The 22459-nt window shown below is 35.8% G+C and overlaps 1 protein-coding gene across 1 annotated transcript in view; it reads right to left on the bottom strand.

The window, feature by feature from the left end:
- Positions 1-22459, bottom strand: part of LOC110104186 (WD repeat-containing protein 11-like) — a 90728-nt gene that overhangs the window by 28758 nt on the left and 39511 nt on the right. Inside the window, exons 7-12 of the mRNA XM_028693102.1 lie at positions 21375-21513; positions 21115-21229; positions 18547-18622; positions 17410-17592; positions 15751-15911; positions 3053-3158 (exon numbers count right to left, since the gene is read on the bottom strand). Coding sequence (XP_028548935.1) covers positions 3053-3158; positions 15751-15911; positions 17410-17592; positions 18547-18622; positions 21115-21229; positions 21375-21513 — 780 coding nt within the window. The remainder of the gene's footprint in view (positions 1-3052; positions 3159-15750; positions 15912-17409; positions 17593-18546; positions 18623-21114; positions 21230-21374; positions 21514-22459) is intronic.

Here is a 22459-nt window from a genome sequence, read left to right as displayed (position 1 = left end):
TGTCATTTTTGTGAGCTATCTCTCTTTCAAAATCTTTAAAGACTCTCAGTTGGGAGAATATCTTCTAGATATAAGAGAAAAAAACTCTCTCATATAAGGAAGAATAAACCACAAATCAGAATCATATTCATATGATAAATGCAACAACTTGATCAAGAAAATTTTAAAATGATTTAACGACTTTGAACATTATTCATATGAGATAGATTACTGTAAGAAGATAGAAAAGATCTAATTTCAAAGTCCAACTTTTAATTTGAAATAGATTTTTGCTTCAAAGAGAAAATTATACAACTAAAGGAGTTAGAGGAAGAGAAACAATCAACGGTGTTTCTTCCTTTAACTGATTTAGAGAAGTTAATCATCGTTTATAAATTTTCAAAATAAAAAACAAGGCAAAAATGTCATTAAGAAATCAATACAAGTAGTGACCATTAAAAAAACTGAAGGGAAAATAACATAAAAAAATGAAAAATGGAAACATAAGTACATAAGCAGAAACAAATATACAAACAAAAATAAAAGAAAGATCAGAAAAATAGAAAACAATGATTTCAAGCATTAATATCTATGACATCTAATCTGGTTCTCAAAATAGTATTAAAAATTTTAGTAAGCCATGAAATTCCTTCATCTCCTAAGCATTTTCACATCTCTACTGGAATATCATCAGGTCCAACAGGTTTTCCACACTTCATTTTCTTTAAAGCTTCTATAACTTCGGTTATACTAATATGCCGATTAAAACAAAAATCTTTATTTGCATTTAGGCTGCTAAGGTCACTAAAATCAATCGTATTTTCACATTCTTCATTAAAAAATTTAGCAAAATATCTCATCCACCTTTGTTGAATATCATCTTCTAAGAAAGTACTTTTTAATCTTCATCCTTAATATACTTCACTTGAACTAAATCCTTACTACTCCTACCTCTTTGTTTGGCTAACTTATACATATATTTTTCATTCTCCATAGTATCTAATCTATTATATAAATCATTAAAAGCTAAGTTCTTTGCATCATAAATAGTTTTTTTAGATTCCTTACAAGCCTCTTAATAGTTTTCCTAATTATCAGAATTTTTACATCTAAATCAATTTTTATAACAAATCTTCTTATTTTTTATTTTTTCGTGCACATTTGGATTCCACCACAAACTATTTTTACTATTAGGATATTTTTTCTTCGAAACTCCAAGCATATATTTTGCAATATTTTTAATATCACTAGCCACTTTTTCCCATATAACATTAGCATCCTCATGCACAGACAAAATTTTAAGATATAAAATCATATTCTTAAAAATACTTTTGCTAATATTCTTTAAATGCTCCCATCTAATCCTAAAAAATTATTTTACTTTATTTTTTATTTTCTGCCCCTTTATCTTAAAGTCCAAAACTAATAATTGATGTTGGGTACATAAATTTTCACTCGAAATAACTTTGCAATCTAAATAATCTAATTTTTTTATAAGAAAATAATCAATATGTGTTTTATTATATCCATTTTTATAAGCGACAAGTTGCTCATCTCTTTTCTTAAATAAGGTATTAGTTATTAAAAAATTATAAGCTAAATAAAAATCTAAAATAGTTTTACCACCTTCATTTGTCATTCCATATCCATGACAACCATGAAAGTTTTTAAAATCATCCACCTCTCTACCAATATGTTCATTTAAATTTTCTCTAATAAAAAATCTTTCTTCAAGAAGTATCTTTTGTATTAATTTTTTTAAGTCATTCCAAAATTTTAATTATGAACACATATATAAGCCTACTTGAGGAGCATAAACACTTATAATATCAACAATTTTAGCATCAACAATCATCTTTAAAGCTATAATTATATCTTCAATTCTGTTAATTTTTATAACATTATCCCTCAAACTCTTATCTATGAACACACCTACACCATTTCTAGTACGCTCCTACCCGAATACCATAGTTTATATCCTAATCTATGATGCATTTTTTTAAATTATCTTTTAAAACATACACAATTATATTATGAGAGGGCTACATACCAAAGGAAGGAGAAGAGAGTATTAGTGATGAAAAATATAAAATAAATTGTAGTTGACATCAAATTAACCTTATGGTATGGAAGCTATCAACTCCACAATTATTTCTTGTTTAAACATGAAATATGACTTTTGGACCTCATTAAGGCTTAGTTTTAAACAAACTATCTAAAAAGGTTTTGTTGTTTTAGATGTTTGGAATGACAAAATTTTAAAAATATATATTTCAATTATATTTAATATTTTATTACGATGATTATAAAATTGTACTACAAAACTATTCTTCATAATTTTGGTTAATTTTTTAGACCTTTGATTGAGATGAGCACCTAAGGCACTAGAAAAACTATGTCGCCATAGAGAGGCCTAGCAAATTTAATAACATTGGCAATGAATGCCACTACGTCATTCCAGAAGAAGTCATTTCCTTGTACCAGCGTAAGGCATGAATTTCTTACTTCATTGAATTTTTACTTGACCTAATTTCTTCTACCTACCTTGTTATAGCTTGTTGGCATTCCTAATTTGTTCAAATTTAATACAACTAAGATTTTAATTGCGGCGAAGAAATTACAATTGTTAGCTTATTTTGAGTGGTTTGAATTTCTCATTGGTTTTTATTTTTGAATTTACTCAATATTCGCATTGTTGTTTGGGCTTTAATTCTTGTCTTCACTAAATTATATATGAAGCAAGCAAGTTTATCATATTTAGTGGTCTATGAACTGTGAATCCTATGTTCTCTTACGTGATCTACAGATGATGCATCCTTCTAATTGCATTAAGAAATGTAGTCCTAAACCAACCCCCGTATCTGTATTGACATGAAAATAACACAAGTTCAAGCACGAACATACAAAAAAGCAAGCACTCATCAACTCCTAAACATATGTATGCTTATAATGACATAAATTGGTATGTCATGTGCTCAGATACAGCTGAAAGAAACTCTAACACAATACAAATTAGAAAACACTCAAACAATCGAAGTTCTAAAAGCTAAACTTTCTTTTACATTATGCTTACCAAAGCATGTGCCATGGGAAATAAAACAGGTGAGCACAGTGGCATTGGTCGAAATCTCTCTTTCAGAAACACAGCCTTGGAGCTTGAATTTGCTTTGACATCATCGCTGAAAAGGCCATACACAAATTGTTCAATTAAAGGAATAGCAAAAGTAAAATAAATATGGCATAAAGATTCAAGTCTCAAGGCATCATGACTAAAAAAAAAAGAGGAAAAAAAAACTAAACTTAACTTGTAAAGTTATATGTATGCTGTATTTAAGGAAATAAAATAATATCAAACAAGAAAAGAAAGTCTAATTGCAAAGTAGCGTGTTGTTTATATTAGATGGCTGATGTAGGCAAGGGGGGGGGATCAAATCAAATTCTAATATTTGATTTTTGACTTCTCTAGCTCATTAATATCAAATGGAGGTGTAGCTCATTATGAGCTGTTGTTTAGCTTTGAAATTAAAGAAAAATGGAGCAAGATTTGGTGAGTGGAACTTGACCTTTCATCTTCTTGATGTCTCTTGGGCTACTACGGTTCTCTGCTGATTTTCCTCCCACGATTTGCTTTGGTTCCCTGCTGACCCTTCGGTTTGCTACCTAATTTACTGCCCGTGGTCCCCTTTTTACCGAAAAGTGTATATGTCTGTTTGATCCCTGTGCTTGGCTGCTGGGATCCATGACTTACCTGCTGGAACCGTGGCCTCCTCTATTTTTTGCTATGCCGTTTGGGATTTCAGTAAAGGGGTTGTTGGTCTTTCATTTCCCTCATTTGAGTATTTGAAGGGTTTTTGTTCTACTATTGGATGGGTTTTCTGGCTGCTGTTTCTGCTGAAGTTTTTGTGATAAATACTAATATTTTGGGGCTATTTTGGACAGAATTTGGACAGTTTGTTGCTTTCTCTTCCCCTTATTTAATGAACTTTTAAGTGGCTGTTGGGCTCCTCTTTGTGCATATAAGTAGCTGTTTTGTGGCTGTTTTAGAATATGTTATGTGAATGATTTTTGGAAATATAAACCTGCGGGTTTTGTTGGAATAGGTTGCGAGCTTGTTCCATCTCTTCTTCTCATCTCCTTTGGAAATCTTGCGAGCTCTTTCCACCCTTCTTCTCGGCTTCTAATCTCTTTCTTCTACCTGCAAGTGCCACCCACATGTATCATTCTTCTCAAACAAGAAATGCAACTTTAGGTGTTTGTCTTGTTAGAATCGTTTGTAGGGTGTTTGTGTTTCTAAGTGTCTTGTAAGCATCTTTAATGTTATGTCAAAAGTTTGTAAGTCCTTTTATATGATATAAAACTTTGTGTTTGTTTCAATTTGTCTAGTTTTGTGAGTTTTTGATTTTTTCTAGATCCTAGAAAGAGTCTTCTTTTGTAATCAAAAATTTGGGTATTGCATCAATGGCGCTGGACTGCACTTCGATCTATTCACCCCACATGTTTGTATCAGAGTCTCATTTCCAGTGGAATCAAGCACGTCAATAGATTTAAGTATGTACCTTTCCTATGTTAGCTATGGATCCAAGGTTTGCCCACAATCAAAGCTACTGAAAAAGAAAACGCATTTATGCGAGATCCTTAAGCATTATAAGTATCACATGTTTATTCTAGAATTTTTGGCAAGCTAACAGCCAAACTAATGAGGACATCAGGACATGGAAAGTTTATTAGAGGTGTGGCCGTCGATCTAAGGCCACGATTACACCGCTCTACTTTTGATTTTCATATTTATTATTTATGAATTAGTTTTATTTAAGAAGTTTTATTTTTTTTTCCATTTTTGCCCTTACTTAAGGGCTTAGGTATGTGTAAGCCCTAGGGGCATAGTAGTACTTTGTATTTTCTCATTGTATAGGCTAATTTAAAGCCTCCCTCGTCCTCTTTGAGGGTTAATAGGTGATAATAAGAAAATTTCCTGCAACTCTTGTCTTGAGAGCGTGATAGCTTTGGAGAGAACCCTTGGAGAGGGAACCGGATCATTCACCAACCTTGAAAGCGTCCGGGTTCGTGGCTTTTATTTTCTTTCTTCCTTTTGGCTGCGTTTCTCCCTTCCCCTTCCATCTAACCACTGGCCTAGGGCCCCTAACCACGTAGCAGCCGGATTCCCTAGCCACACTCCACCTTGCCGCCGGCCAACTCCCCCCACCCCCCCACCCTCCACCTTCCGCCGGCCAACTCCTCCCCACCAACCCATCTCCCCTCCACACCCAAACTGGCCCTCCCTCTCCCACCACCAAGCCATTCAACCCACAAACCCTTAACCTACTCCTAGTCTAGCCGCTGGCCATACCATCTCCCCCACACCTCCAAAATTCAAATCCCTCCATTACTTCTTTCATTTTCCATACAAATCATTTTGGGAAAGCTTTCATCCAATCAACCAATCAATATTTAAAATTCAAATTGTTTCATAAAATAAAATTTTATTTTAGGGAACTTATCCAATCAAATCCAAATAAAATATAATTGGATTGGAATTAATTCTTCCCTCCTTATTTGAATTTCCAAAAGAGGCAAGCATTAAAACCCTCTCTCCAATCCCCTCCACTCCTCTTGATGCCGCCGGCCCCATGGCCACTTTCCCAATTAATTTTTTCCAAACTCTAAGCTCAAATCAAAGGAATTAATTCCCTATTTCCTCCCTCCCTCTCCTCCCTCTCTCTACAGACCACCCACATCAAACCCTAGCCTCCAACGCAAGCTTCCTTGCTGTCCAGAAATTTCTGGATGCTAATAGTGGTTGTCCACCCTTCCAAACCCTAGAGAGCTGCTGTCCAAGACCTCCTGTTTGCTGTCCAGTGATTCCAGAAGGAGCTCGCTACTGTCCAGCCCCTTTGGCAGGGGCCATTGCTGCCTGGAACTGTCAGGAATCGATGTCCCAGAGGTTGGCTACTTTCTGTCCAAAGGTTCGAGCTTGGATTTGTTGCTGTCCGAGCCGTCCAAGAAGCCACCAACTGCTATCCAAGCTTGCGAGAAGGTTGAATCTTAGCAAAGGATGAACTCTTGCCTCCTTTCACACCTTCCTCGTTGATCCTTACTTGTGGTTTTGATTGATTCATGCAAAATCTTGCAATGCTCCGCTAAAGCTTAGTGTTTAGTAAGAATTGTGTGAAAGACCTTTTATAGCACTACTTTTATTGTTATATTAGGGATTTATTGTTGAAACCCACATATCGTATGCAACGTCAAGAGTAATTGATTGTTATGTGATTTTTTCTTTTCGTGAGTAACTAGGCCTAAGCTTGTGTTTAACGCTCTTTGTGTTTAACTCACCATAAAGCTTTAACTAACTTGCACTTAATCATCAAGCATGCAAAATTCTTATCTAAATCATAATTTCATATATGTCCTGCATCACAAACACTGATTATTTATTGTTTTTATCCGATTTTAAAACTTCTTACCAGGCAAGTAGAATGAAAGAAAATTCATCGATAAAGTAATATTGCAATTCTCTTCTTCAGATAGTAGCAAAGAACTTCCATACTCACCATAGGTTCAAGAACAATATTTACCATTTTGATACCGTAAAGACATGTTTGTCACAGGTAAGATAAACAGTACCAACTCCCAAAAATTGCGGCAGATTTAGCTTTTTAAGAGGATACACTCTAGCAACTTTCATTTTCAAAGTTTTAGAGGAACCTCAACTTGAGCCTAGGCTCTATGCAAGCTCTTTTGAAGCAAAGTTACCAGTTATTGAAAAAGGTACTCCAGTGCATCAAGGTTTTTTAAGAAGCAAAACAAATTTTATTGTCAATCAATGAAAAAAATACAACAAAATTTTCATAATATTGTTGGATGAAAAGAACTAAAAATAATATATATCGGCAACACCAACTGGAGGCAAATGATGCAACACCAAAAGAGCGTAACAATTAGGGGCCTCATTAAAAATGTATAACTTGAAAACAAGTATATTTTGGACTTTGGGGAGTGATGATATATTTTCTTTTTTTTTTTCTCTCTCAAGCATTAAAAATTTAGAAGTTTTTGTAAACTAGTTCTTCTATGCAATGGAAACCTTAAGGTTAATAGACAGAATTTGGATCAGCAATATCCCCACCAATAGGTAGATTATCAAGTGCATAACCCCAAGTGGGTCAAGAACACAAATTTAATGAGTAGGTGATGTGTCATTCCCAACAATTGGGCTAGCAATCCAAGAAGGCATTAATTCCAAGGCAGGATGTAGAGTTTTTTATAGGCAGGTGGCTGATAGAAATAGAAGTGTCATTTCTATTAACAAAAGAATGATTAGAAGGCTCCTTTCTCTTATTTTCTTAGCAAGGTTAGGTTAGTTTCCTAGGAGTTAATTGGTGTTTGCCTACAAATACCCTATTATTATGTTAAGAAGAAAGTTCTTTCGGAATATAGTTTCAAGTTACTTTGAAAATTTTAGAATGGATTTCCTAGCTTAGGAGAGGAGGGTGAGAGAAAGCCATAGTGGGGTTCAAGACCTTGCCAAAATTGGTTTACCAAGAGCCTTACCCCCTTCCCCTATGAAACCAAACCATTCTAGGCCCGAATTAAGGAATAGACCAGCATTTCTCCAGCCACCTCCACTCAGTTGGATTCTACACAGCTGTCAATCGGTTTCCAGGCTAGGCAGCATGTGATAGCTGCGTTGCTTCAAATCCTTGAGTCTGGAGCGGATAACAATAAGTGAAATCCTAAAATTCTTAGGGATGCCATTTTTCTTCATCAAGAATCATTTCTTCTCAGGTTTTCTGTTTTCATATCATCGTTTTTCTTTCACAATTCAAACAAGCTTAAGAACAAATCTCTGCTGCTTGTTTTGTGTTTGTTTTCTGCAGCCAACGTCTAGTTTTCCAGCTATAATTCCTCCTCCTTACATAATGAATATACCACCTCTGGGCCCCACAAGGTCCCCCCCCGCGCATATCAATACTCTCCTTCCAAAGAAACACCTTGTCCTCAAGGTGGAACAAAGATATTGTCCATCTAAAAATCCTCCAGGAGCCATCGTCATGTATTTGTGCCTTTGACAGATATTGTAATTGGCCGTCATCTCCTCCGCATCTTTCTAGTAGAGAATTCTAGAATCCCTGAAAATATACAACGACAGATTTATTTTTTAGTCATATTCCAGCTGAGAAGAAGTTTGATCTGCAAGGAGTTCCCATACTTCAGATGATGCATACTCATGCAGAATACTCCCAACACAATGAATTACGTGTTCTCTGACATCCTTCGCTTGATGAACTTTCAAGGATGACCAGGATGACCTTCTGGAAGTAGAAAGTAAATCTCTATCACAAACAAATCCCTTTCTAAGTGCTTCTTTAACATTTTTCTCAATTTTAAACAATTTCAAACATGAACTACCTGGATGGTCTGCCAATCCGTGTATTATTTCATTTAATACACAAACTGTCGTACTTGTCTAGAGGAGCTGCCACCCTGAATCGCAATGGGAATACCAAGGTTGCCAACCCTCTTCATTGTATCCTTTTATTCTGATTTCAAAAATGAGTTTCCTCACATGTTCTAAAACATTATCAATGAGGCCTAATAAAGATAAAATGTTTCTGTTCCCTGTCGTTACTGATAGACCAACGAGTCTAGGAATTCTGGTAAGAGCCAGATACAATTTTTTACTCCCAACATTTAAGAACCAAGGAGGCATGCGAGGAAACTCATACTCACTAGTCATGTTCTCTGAAGAACTTTCCATGGACAACTCAAAGACATTAGGAAAATCATAATCATTAAAAGCATGGCTAACACCACTGGACAGAGAGCTAGCCTTCATCTCAGCAACTGAGGGTAAGTAACCCACTCAAGGTGGTTTAGATGAAATTAACTTATCAATGGAGCCACTAAACTATGAATTGTGACCAAAAGAAAGCATAAAAAAATCCAAGAAACAAGCTGCCTCCATAGGTGAGCAAATAATGTGATCATCTACAAGCTCTGGACTTGCATGATACATTAATGCAAGCAATCTCCATGAATGTGAGGTACAACTACTTCACTTCTTAGAACCATTTTAAAAAGTCTTTGTCGTAAGCTCGTCAATAATTCAAAAAAGTCAGTTTCTCTTAGAATTTTCTTGCCAAAAACTAAGAGAGAATTGAGGGAATCTTCAGCAACACTAGACACAACATCCGAATCATCACAAACAAGAACACGCAAACACCCTAAAAGCATTAATCTGCTACTTTGCAAAGTACAAGTACAATATGACCATAGGCCCATGATACTGATGCGTTCCGCCTCCTATCAGCAGAGGGAGGGCCGGCGACCACCAGGTGAGCGGAAGCGGCGGGGGAGGGAGCCGCGCAGGTCGGCCAGCCGAAGGGAAGCAGGGGGCGAGGCTGAGCGGGCTGGGCGGTTCGGCCTTGAGCTGAACCGGTCCAATCCTGGACCGGTTTGGCTCGGGTCTGCCCTAGGCTGGGCGGTTCACCTTGGGCGGCCCACTAGTGGGTTTTGTTTGGTCTTTTGCTTGCTATAAGTAGGGATTAATGGGGGATTTCTAGGGTTATGCAGAATTTGGGTTTTCTCTTAGCCGTTTCTATTTTTTCTCTAAGTTTTCTAGGGTTTGTAGTGGGAGACCTTGTCCTTCTTGAAGTGGACAAATTGTATCTTTCTTTTGTGTTGAACTTGGTTCTCTTTCAATACTATATGGATTCCCTTCTCTTTATTGTGATTGTGCCCTAATTTTGAGAGTTTTTCCTCATCTTTTTGAAAGGTTTGTGCCCTAATCCGAAAATCATCAAAGTGCACAACTCTTGTGATTTTATCGTGGGAATTCATTGCTTTTGATCTTGTTTTGTTCCTCTCATCTACTTCTACGTGGAATTGTGCTTTTTGTGAAGAATTATTCTCTTCATTTGAGGGGAATTAGGGCAAAACCGAATTTGTGAAACCCTAGGGCGTATCAGATACCAACAACAATTGAATTCCTAACCTTCTCTGCAAGATGAGCACAAAGATGTGGAAAGGTGGAAGACCATAACATATCAACACGAGTAAAGTATGATCTACCCAATCCTTTGTCTGTTGCACATATGATGACCTTGCTCCAGAAAAAATATCATGATTTTTCACCTACTCTTTTTTTTTTAGTATGTACTGATTGACACATTGAATCTTCTGATTTATTATGAAGACCAGCAGGCAATTGACGGATCACATACAGGACTGTGTGGGTTGATCCAATATTGATTTGATAACTGCACGTAATCTCGCTAGTGGACATATGCAGTCCATTGAGGTTTACATTATCCCTTAAACGTACTATCAAGAACTTAGATAACCCAAGAACTGTATGTTCAATGCTCCCAACATTTCCTGCAGTTCCACTTAACATATTCTTTGTCACAAGCAAAGATTTTGTGAAGCGACTAACCATACCTGGAAAGAAAAAAACAAGTGCATCAGCAGTTCCAACCTATATTTCATCCTTTGAATCTTCCATCTTAATCAATTTGATGTCAACTTTGTCCTTTGAGATATTTGTATTAGCTACCTCCTGTGTTTCAACCTCAACATTTCCATCTTCAAAAATACCCACGCCAATAGAAACCAAAGGTGCTTTTAATGGTTCTCTTTCATTCTCAGATGTTGGTTTGGTTTCAGTTTCTTTCAAATTTTCATTTATGGATTCTGAAAACACAATTTTTTTGGAAGTGGATGTCTCGGTTGAATCACTTTGCATAGGACTTAGGTTTTGATTAGCACTGTCAACTCGGCTTTGCAAGTTTATTTATTTTCTTTCTATATTCACATATTTCTTCTTGTCGATCAGTTTATCCCTAGAAGCAACTTGTGTTTCACTTATTGAACTCTCACTCTTCTTTTCTTCAATCATTCGCATCTTCAACTTTCTCACATTTGGCTCACCACCACCCCAATAGCTTCTCCCTCGTTCAGTGTAGCGGTTGTCGTGATCCCTCCATGTTTTCCTCAGATATCAAGGGTGGGAATCCCACCTTTCGTCCATTCGCCTCCCATGATCCGATCCCCAAGGCTAGTCTCGTCCACCTCCTTCTCCAGTTGTCCACTCCCCTTGTCCAAATAGCCTCCCATAACGGTTGGTCACCACCCTACTACCTTCACCATAAAACTCCCTTCCTACTATTCCCCCATCTAAAAACTCTATTTTGTCTTATAGGAGCCCTAGGAGATGGCTCTTGATGAAATGAGCTCTCCTCATCGAACTCTTCCATCTAATCTCTTTTCCTTTAGATTTGTCCAAGGAAATCCCAGTCAAATCATGGTGGGGGTTAACAATCGAAACCGTCAGTGAATTTTTGGACTGCATCTCAATGAGCTTCTTCATCATCTCCTACAACCCTCCAAATTGGCTCTATCTGATTTTACATGGTTGAAAATCTTTTCTTCGACGGTTGAGAATATCTCCACCCCGAATTTGATTTGCGCCATTTTTGATTTCAACGCATCCACCTTTGTTGCTTCCATATCTCCTAAAACACCGCTCTAATACCAATTTGATGTGTCTTGGAAGTAAAAAAGCAAATGGGATAATAAGAAATAAATGCAGGAATACCAATTTAGGGGATGAATTTGGACTTCAAAATTAATGCAAGATAAAATTAATCTACTATTTGATAGATAGTTCAGCTCTCCCACAAACCCTAGACGTCGCTTGGAAACTCATAATAAACCCTAGAATAAACTTCAGCAAAACATGATCTCAAACCTTACACAAACTCCCCCTTAAATAGTCATAACACACAAGAAACATAATTGAAAACTTTCTAATTAAAACCTCCTAATTCAATCATTCCAACTATATAAAAAACATAATTTGAAGCTTCCTAATTAAAATCTCTCAAATTCAATCATTCATAACATATAATAAACATAATTGAAAACGTTCCAAAATAGTTCCCCTTAATAAGAAACCTTCCAAAATAGCACCTGTTGATTAGGAATCTTCCTAAACAGCTTCCCCTTCGTTCCTCTTTCTTAAATATCATGATTTTTCACCTTCTCTCTCTTTTTTTTTTTGAGTATGTACTGATTGACATATTGAATCTTCTGATTTATTATGAAGAACGGCAGGCGATTGACGGATCACATACAGGACTGTGTGGGTTGATCCATTCTTGATTTGATAACTAAACGTAATCTCGCTAGTGGACATATGCAGTCCATTGAGGTTTACATTATTCCTTAAACCTACTATCAAGAACTTAGATAACCCAAGAACTGTATGTTCAATGCTCCCAACATTTCCTGCAGTTCCACTTAACATATTCTTTGTCACAAGCAAAGATTTTGTAAAGCGACTAACCATACCTGGAAAGAAAAAAGCAAGTGCATCAGCAGTTCCAACCTATATTTCATCCTTTGAATCTTCCATCTTAATCAATTTGATGTCAACTTTGTCCTTTGAGATCTTTGTATTAGCTACCTCCTGTGTCTCAACCTCAACATTTCCATCTTCAAAAATACCCACGCCAATAGAAACCAAATGTGCTTTTAATGGTTTTCTTTCATTCTCAGATGTTGGTTTGATTTTAGTTTTTTTCAAATCTTAATTTATGGATTATGAAAACACAATTTTTTTGGAAGTCGATGTCTCGGTAGAATCACTTTGCATAGGACTTAGGTTTTGATTAGCACCATCAACTTGGCTTTGCAAGTTTATTTATTTTCTTTCTATATTCACATATTTCTTCTTGTCGATCAGTTTATCCTTAGAAGCAGCTTGTGTTTCACTTATTGAACTCTCACCCTTCTTTTCTTCATCATTCTCATCTTCAACTTTCTCACATTTGGCTCGCCATCACCCCAATAGCTTCTCCCTCGTTCAGTGTAGCGGTTGTCGTGATCCCTCCATGTTTTCCTCGTATATCAAGGGTGGGAATCCCACCTTTCGTCCATTCTCCTCCCATGATCCGATCCCCAAGACTTGTCTCGTCCACCTCCTTCTCCAGTTGTCCACTCCACTTGTCTAAATAGCCTCCCATAATGGTTGGTCACCCTACTACCTCCATCATAAAACTCCCTTCCTACTATTCCCCCATCCGAAAACTCTATTCTGCCTTATAGGAGCCCTAAGAGATGGCTCTTGACGAAATGAGCACTCATCGTCGAACTCTTCCATCTAATCTCTTTTCCTTTAGATTTGTCCAAGGAAATGCTAGTCAAATCATGGTGGGGGTTAGCAATCGGAACCGTCGGTGGATTTTTGGACTACATCTCAATGAGCTTCTTCATCATCTCCTCCAACCCTCCAAATTGGCTCTCTATCTGATTTTACATGGTTGAAAATATTTCCTTCGACGGTTGAGAATATCTCCACCCCGAATTTGATTTGCTCCATTTTTCCTTTCAACGCATCCACCTTTGTTGCTTCCATATCTCCTCAAATCCCGCTCTAATACCAATTTGATGTGTCTTGGAAGTAAAAAAGCAAATGAGATAAGAAATAAATACAGGAATACCAATTTAGGGGATGAATTTGGACTTCAAAATTAATGCAAGATAAAACTAATCTACTATTTGAGAGATAGTTCAGCTCTCCCACAAATCATAGACATCGCTTGGAAACTCATAACAAACCCTAGCAAAACATGACCTCAAACCTTACACAAACTCTCCCTTAAATAGTCATAATACATAAGAAACATAATTGGAAACTTTCTAATTAAAATCTCCTAATTCAATCATTCCAACTATATAAAAAACATAATTTGAAGCCCTAATTAAAATCTCCCTAATTCAATCATTCATAACATAATAAACATAATTAAAAACCTTCCAAAATACTTCCCCTTAATAAGAAACCTTCCAAAAACATGCCAAGGGAGACAAAAATGCAATACTAACTTAGAAATCTTCTCATCAAATATGACAACATATGGCAGTGCACCAACTGGAAATAGATAATAGCATAGAACTGCAGGAACAATATGTTACACTCACTATCATAAAGCAAATAAGCAAGCAACAAAACCAAAGAGAGGAGATCGCAAAAGCACCCAAAAAGTCATATGAGGAAGCATGCCCTTGAAGGTAGAAGCTGCAAGTGGGTTGTTGTTGGAGGGTCAGACTGACATTAGAGGAAGTTGTAGGAAGTCCCTGCATCGTCATAGCAAGCCCAACTAAGGTTCTTTTAATAAGCTCTTTTCTTTTGAGGAAGAACCAAATTAAAAAAAAAAAACCTGTATTCTCTTTCATCCTAAGTTTTGAGTTGCTTGCTTATGCCTAGTTGAGGATCCTCCCACTGTTCCATAACATTTCCATTGTAATATTCTTTGCAATTTCTATACATCCACAAGAAGAGGAAAAAATAGAGTTATTCCTTAAGATAAGCAAATTGCAACAAATGGTGAAGCAGAGTTATAAAACCTATTTACTGGCCTTTATCCAGGTAAAGTTTCTTTCTAGTTTACTTCTTTTACTCCAATCATATTCTGAAGTTTGATTTCTTATTTTCCAGAAATCATCATGACGTCATCAGCAAGATCCTATCCTTCAGCATATCGCTTAATCCGGAGTACATGCACATATGTCTAGTTTACTTTTTCTCATTAGTGGGTTCTCAGATGAATCTATTCAGCATTCATTCTCCAATGCTACTGCTTTAGTTAGTTAGCAACTTAAGAAAAATAATAATGTAGTACTCAGTTGGATACTTGTGAACTTTTTGCAGTACTCAACGAGATTGTTTTTAGCAAAGAATTTACTAGCACATATATGGTCAAACAGTACGAGGCACCAAATGCTTCTGAGCTAAAAAGAGTCATGAAGAAGCTCCTTCACTCTACTCTTATAAGCCTACATGTTTCGGAGTAAGAAGAGCTCTTTCACTCCAATAATTGATGTTCATATCTAGCACTAATTGGCAGAGAAAATAACCAAAACACCATGCACCATGTAGCAACCTGATAGATGGAAACTACCATACCAGATATCCTCTATAAAGCTTACATAGTGAGCTATTATTGGAAGCAATCACTGACTTATACAAGACTGCAGCCATTGATCTGCAGGAAAAATTTTCTATAATTTTGATGGACCAGTAAAGTGTACCAAGATAATGACTAACCTCATTTTCTATAATTTTGATCTCTCTCATAAACTGTTGTCACTTGTTCTCCTCACATTGGAAGAGTTTTTTGTAGACATACTTTATGTAAAATTTGTATGAAAAATGCCTCCCTGAATACCCACAGCCCACTCCACCCAAGCCAAGCTGGGTGAGCCAGGAGAGACGATAATATCACCACCAGTGGAGCTTGATAATGGAGTATATGCTCCGCTTAACATGAGATGATGCATTTAGATTTTTGCTTAATTTTTTGTTATGAACAATATTAATTATATTTTCTATTTTTTTTTTGTTTTTATGCTATCCAATGATGGTGGTAAATCCAATGATCATGGTAGGATGAGGTTTGTTTGCTTACATCATGAGATAAGTTGAAGTTGATCCCCAATCAATCTCTTACTCAGAACTAATGTTGATTTCAGGAAAGAAGCAATACTTTTTCCGATTAATAACAGCCAAAACTAAATAAGTTTGGTTTTGTAATTTGAACTTCCCAGTTGTCTACTTCAACAGTACAGATATATAGATAAATGCAAATTAGATCACGACAATAAAATAACAATTGCAACACAAGTAACTAAATAAGGCTTATGAAGATTATAACACAGATGCATTAGAAAACATGATGAATAAGAAAGCTATATGGTTTAACACAAACATACATGCTAACTTCTATAAGGCGAAAGCTGCTATCAGCCCCGGCAATACACAATACAAGTGGTTCATCTCTCTTTGTTCTCATTGGTAGCCAATCAAGTTCAAGAACAAGGGTTCCAGGAGATTGTGGCTGCAAAAGGGAGTAGGCTAATGGATCTGCTGTGTCCTGTAAACGATTGAGAGAAAAACCTGTCATGAGTACCCCGAGGAAGTTGATTCATTTATATAGAAAGTATTAAAGTTATAACATGTCGATATGACTTGAGAAAGAAAGTTTGTTTGGGACAGTAAATTTCTCTCTTTAATCACTGAAATAAAAAATATAGAAAGTAAAGATTTTCACAATGCACACTACTTATAAATAATTTATTTCAGAACTAAATTGTTATGTATTTACTGTTTTACTAAAGCCGCTGCAAATAGAGTTATATTGAACCCAAGTGCATTTTAAGTTTTAGGTAAGTGCTTTGTCAGAAGCTGCACTACACACTTTTCTCAGTGCCTGAGCAAGTGCCAGCAGAAAACCAACAGACATCATTTTCTGTAAGGGCAGGAAAGATTCACTTCAACAATAAACAAAACGAGTTTCACCACTAGTGACATGGATGGGCATGCCGGAAAGTGAAGTACGTTCAGTGAACCAAATGAGTTTTTCCACAACTCTGCCATAGAGTGTGCTGCAATTCATGCCAAGTGCACCATCAAATGCTACCTTAGTTTCACAATTGTTGTGTTAAGTCAAATATAGGCCGAGCTTAGTACCCCTTGCGCTCCTCTACTTCTCCCTCTGCCTTAGCCACACTAGCAAACTAGCTATGCGCTCCTATTTCCTGATGCTAGCGGGCTCATGCTACTGCTCGTTGGCTTTACCATAAAAGAATCGATCCAATAGTTACAACTCTTAGTCTGTGTGCTCAAAGATCCTTACCAAGATAAGTTGACTTTTTGGCCCCACAATTATTCAACAAATGTAACTCATAGCATAAATATCAAAGGAATTTTCTTTTCATGCCTCAAATATTATTATTTATAATTATGAGACTTCCCCACAAAATAATTAAAATCAGAGATAGGATCACCAATCCTAGAAAAAGTTAAAGTTTCACAAAGAAATAAAAATCAGCAAATAATACCGTAACAACAAGCGCTAGCTACAACACTAGATTAAGAAGAACCCCAATACACAAGCCACAAAATCATATAAAAATGTTTTTTTTTCTTATTTCAGTAAAGAATATGTCAACATATATTTAGTCATCTAACAAATAGAATAGTGCAAAATTCTATTCCATGATAAGCAATTAACTCTAAATGACAATTCAAAGTTTATTGAATCAAATAATCCATTGAAGTCAAGACTAAAATATGTGAGCAATTGACATATTTTCCTTATTAAAAATGTTTGCAGGCATTGCCCGATATGCTTTAATTAAAAAAAAAAAACATCGAAGAACTAGAAAAGGAAAGTTTTATTACCCACGAAATTAAGAAATATGACAAATGTGCAACAAGTTCAATGGCCCACACAGTCTAATCATGCGCCTAATATTATAGCTTACAGGAAAAGAACAAAAATCAAGTTCAAGGAAAACATTAAATAAAGCAAAGCCCTGAAGATTAAGTAAATGTTTCTACGATGTTTGGCATATATATCTTTCACTTACAAGATCAAAGACAGAGAAGGTATTGTCATAAAAAAGCACAGCAATACGACCTCTGCTACTATCTCCAGGAACAACAGGAGAGAATTTAATCCTTCGAATTCCTTCTCTGTGAGTATTGAATGAAGAAGAAAGACCAGTAGTCACATCCCACCAGCGTATGTTGCCTAATCTGTCTCCCATCACCTGAAAAAAAATGAATTAAAGATTTTAACAAAACTACGAGAGAAAAGGCGAAAATGAACCCTGCACCTGTTGTTGGGTGCCCATTTTAGTCCTAGACTACTGAATGTGCATAATTTGGACCTTGAACTATTCAAAATTAATCCAAACAAGCCGCACCATTAGAATCACTGTGTAAATGGATGGAAAGTTCACATGGTGGTAAGTATAGCCATCTTTTAAATTTTACAATAGCTTCTTGCTTTTTGTTTTCTTATCACAATCCTTATTTTCATACTCAAGCTCCATTGCCAAATGAAAAGGGAGATAGGTGCTCATTGACGAGTAGTAAAGGGAGAGTGGATATTGGAGATCGCAATGACAACAAACCAAGAGCAGAGAACGCGACAAGAAGAGCATTGAGAAAGGGATCATTGATGCCAAATATTGTGAACATTGCCCATCAAAAGTAGAATATGATAATGATTTGTGCTTATACAAAAAAGTAAACTCAAGTTCGTCTCAATCTCCGTCACCATCCCTAGGAATCACCAATTCACCATTAGTCGATATGCCGATGAGGCATGAACCTCATCCTTGGGTCAACATCTAGTCAAAATGCACCTTCAATTGCTTGTCAACCTCGCTAGTAGTAGTTGATCGTCAATCTCGACCTAGTTGGCGAGTGACCACACTTCGATGAAAAAAATATATTTAATAATAGTAAAAATCTAAATGTTATATATATTATAAAATTGTTTGACATATTTAACCTCCAAGTAATATATCCTGCCTAAACGTACCAATCATTTAAGCAGCAGTTGTAATAGTGAGATTAATTTGATCACTTTAAATAGTTCAAGAATCAAATTGAGCACCATAAACGTACCACGCCTTTTTAAGATCATTTTGAGCTTTTTCCAAATCTAATATATTGCAATTTTCAACTAAAAAATAATCCAATTCACGAGCACTTACCACATGCGGAAGGCGAAATGCCATTGCAGTTACTAACCCATCTGCCGAAACAAATGAAGATGAAGGCCACTTCGGTCTACACAAAAGATGGAAATAAGCTACCTCATATGAAGAAAAAAAGCATATGTAGAATTAAACAGAAGGCAGTGAAAAAGTAAACCACAGTAGGGTATCACATTTATGCAGAAACAAGCTACCTTAGATGAAGAAAAACAGGGATTTAGAATTAAATAACAACAACAACAACAACATCAAGCCTTTATCCCACTACGTAGAGTCGGCTACATGAATCTTTTTTTTCTCCATTGTGTCCGGTTAAGATTCAAATTCTCATTTAGATCTACTAAAGAAATGTCATTTCTAATATTTTCTAACCAAGTCTTTTTAGGCCTACATTTATCTTTCTTAACATAGGTTAAATAGTACACATCTACTCTCTTAACCGGGTCATCGGAAGGCCGCTGTTTTATGTGACCAAATCATCTAAGGCGACTCTCTCTAATCTTATCTGTCACTAGAGCTATTCCAACCTTTTCACGTATATGCTCATTTCATATCCTACCTCTAAGAGTAAAGACACTCATCCACACGAGCATCCTCATCTCTGCAACACTTAACTTAACATTATGCTTCTTTTTTAATGGCCAACTTTCTGCGTCATAAGGCATTGCAGGTTTAGCTACCATCTTATAGAATTTTCCCTTAAGTTTGAGTGGTAATTTTCTATCACACAACAAACCCATTGCATTCCTCCACTTCATCCATCCAACTTAAATTCTACTAATAATATCCCCATCTATTTCACCATCACTCTGAACATCACATGCATAGTAGATGGAGAAATATATCAAATAACCATGGTTGGTTACTTTTGTTTAATTTTAATTCTGTTCTTTTTTAGTATTATGTATAACTTTATAAACAATCAAAAATAATTAATTATCCTAGGACAAGATAGTTAAACTTAAAAGGTTATAAATGGTTGATTGTTCTCACCATTAAAAAGTTCAAAGAGTCTATGATCTTAACATTGGCTTGGGTCCATCTAATTGAACTAGCGCAATCATAACTGATTCAATGCAGCTACAGAGCAATGGGCCATCTCATAGAATTAAAGTCATTTGATATTGCCATGTAACCCTGAAATGTAGATCCATGTTGGTCCATAGAATTTTAATTAACTTAAGCCTAATAATGCATTAGCCAAAGGAAAAAAACTTGAAGAGCTTCCTAGATAACGCCAATTTAATTAAAGGACGAGGATTAGCAGCAAAGCATCACAACAGTTACATATCCGGCAATTGCATTTAAGAATATAATATTCTTCAGGATGATATATTTAGCTAACGTTTTCAAAAGGAAATTCATTAATATTGCATGTGGAAAATTTTAGTTTTGCTAGAGTTTTTAAGCGTCAATAACTCCTACACCAAGGGCACGCATTATGCTAGTGCGGTAGTGACATGCTAAAAGTTTGGAATCATATCACAGATTCACAATATTTGAGCTTGTGTATATGCTGAAGTGACAGATCAAGCAAGAAAACTTAGAGCCAAATGTTTGGAGGAGAACTATTTATCCTGTAACAAAATTGTTGAACTTGAAAGGTGATAAATTTTGTTACTTCAAATTAGTTTGTGGTCACGTCTAAAAATGTCAGAGTCTGATCTTACATTGGCTTGGGTCGTTCTAATAGAACTAGTGCAATCATAATCGACTCGGCGCAGACATAAATCAGTGGGATATCTATTTGAATTGAAGTCATGTGATATTGTAGTTCCATGTTGATCCATAGAATTTGAAATAACTTTAATATTGCGTTAGGCAAAGCATAAAAACTAGGAGAGTCTCCAAGATCATGCAAATTTCATTGAAGGAGTATAGCAGCAAAGCATCATTACGGTTAGAAATCCGACAATTTTATGTAATAAAGCAATATTCTTCAGGCTGATATATTTAGTTAACGTTTTCAAAAGACAATTCATTGATATTGCATATGGAAAATTATACTTTTACTAGTGTTTATAAGCGGCAATTAGTCAGATACCTAGGACACCCATAATGCCAGTGAAGTACTGGCATGCTAAAAGTTTGGAATCATATCACAATATTTGAGCTTGTGTGTATCCCTAAAGGGATAAATCAAGCGAGAATGTTTAGAGCAAAAAGTCTGGAGCAGAACTCATTTTGTAGTACGCGAAAAAACTAGCCTCAGGTCCTTAATCCTCGTGGTAAAACTCATTGTTACCAGGAAAATGATGAGAAAGAAGTATAATGATGTGATCTAAAAAGCCAAGGGAAAAAGAACTTGATATTATCATACTTATAAAGCAATTAGATAGTGTCGGTCCACAGGGTACCCTTCATCTATGGTAATCAAGAAAACAACTTTGATACCCAGGCAAATTGCTGCAATAGACTCCAGTTAAATGTTGCCTCTGGTTTGCACTTTGTGCTTATTTGGCAGTAAAAAGTTTCATACTTGTTAAGAAAAGGGCTTAGAGCTTGTAGAGACGGCTCCAAACATCTCAAAACAAAAGTGTAGAGGAGGGGGGTGTTCGGGGGTACCTAAAATCTCGTATCCTCCTTCCATGAACTTCAAAAACTCCAAGAGCACCATTGACTAATGCAAAAGCAAAACTCTCACATAGGTCATCACCACTACTATCTGTGCTTGTAATCCCTATGAAACAATAATTTCCTTCTATCAGCATGCAAGTATCAGTTGCCCAAGAAGGCATGCACCAATTTTAAGTTACAAAGGACTGAATATTAACTGATTAAAATGATATAGTACAAGAAAGAAAGCAATTACATTCAATACTCACTTGATTCGCTAAAAGATGCATTAGTTGTTGAAGTTGCAATGGATGACTTTGAAGAAAATGAAGACTGTATAGGTGGTGGACGAGGTGCAGTGGGCAGAGTCCACTCCATTACAGTAAATGGAAGGGCTAATGATCTAAGCTACAAGATTAAAAATTGATAACGTGAGAAGCAACATGAAACAGCAAGAAACAACACAAATTTTGCCAGATATTTAAAGATAAAAGTAGTGCTCTATCACTTAAACTGTTTTGAAAGAGAAATAGACATTTCAAGAAATTTTGTGGTATTACAACAACAAATATGAATGTTAGCATATCAAAAAAATATAAAGCTAGACATATAATTAAAAAATATCATGCTCAATTACAGCACAAATCTATTTTAAGGTAAGAAAAAGGATCAAAATGATGCCCCAACTATTTGAGAGAGGCCATTCTAGTTCTAAACTATATAAAAGATCTAATTTAAACCCTGAACACTTTAATTAGGAATCAAAATAATCTCACAATCAAAAGCGAATTTGAAGTTAAAGTAAAGAGAGAGGATTAAAATGACGGTGCTGAATATACATTTTCTTCTTCAAACTTTTATGAAATTAGTTTTCCTAGTGTAAAACAGCCGACTCACGTACAATAAGAGAAAATTGAGATCATGCAAGTTATGAAGAGCGAGGTAATTTTCTTAAAACTTTGATCTTAATAAGAAAATATTTCAATCAAATCAATATAAGAAATTAAAACTTTAATATACTAGAAAGAAAAATTAAACCAAATATATTTCATTACAATGGAATCGAGATGTAATATCCCAAATTTTCAAGAGGTAAAAATCACAAAGTATTACCCCAATTTTTGCATCTCAGAATTTTAAGTTTATATGTTTATAAAATTCTATTAACACTGTCGTTGCCAGGTCCCAAGTCCTGGATGAGAAAAGTTGAGGGTTGCGTTAGGTAGTCGACAGCCAGCGTAAAACTTGTCGAACAATAATGACATTAATCCTTTAAGAAATTGTGTTAATGCTAAGGCGTCCCCTGGAAGTGACGCACTGTATGGCCTGAATACAGTGACAAGTGTGCAAGGGC

The sequence above is a fragment of the Dendrobium catenatum genome, unplaced genomic scaffold (genome assembly GCF_001605985.2).
Source record: "Dendrobium catenatum unplaced genomic scaffold, ASM160598v2 fragScaff_scaffold_231, whole genome shotgun sequence".
Lineage (NCBI taxonomy): Eukaryota > Viridiplantae > Streptophyta > Magnoliopsida > Asparagales > Orchidaceae > Dendrobium > Dendrobium catenatum.
The sequence above is the reverse complement of the archived record's forward strand: the minus strand, read 5'-3'. Positions and strand labels throughout refer to the sequence as shown.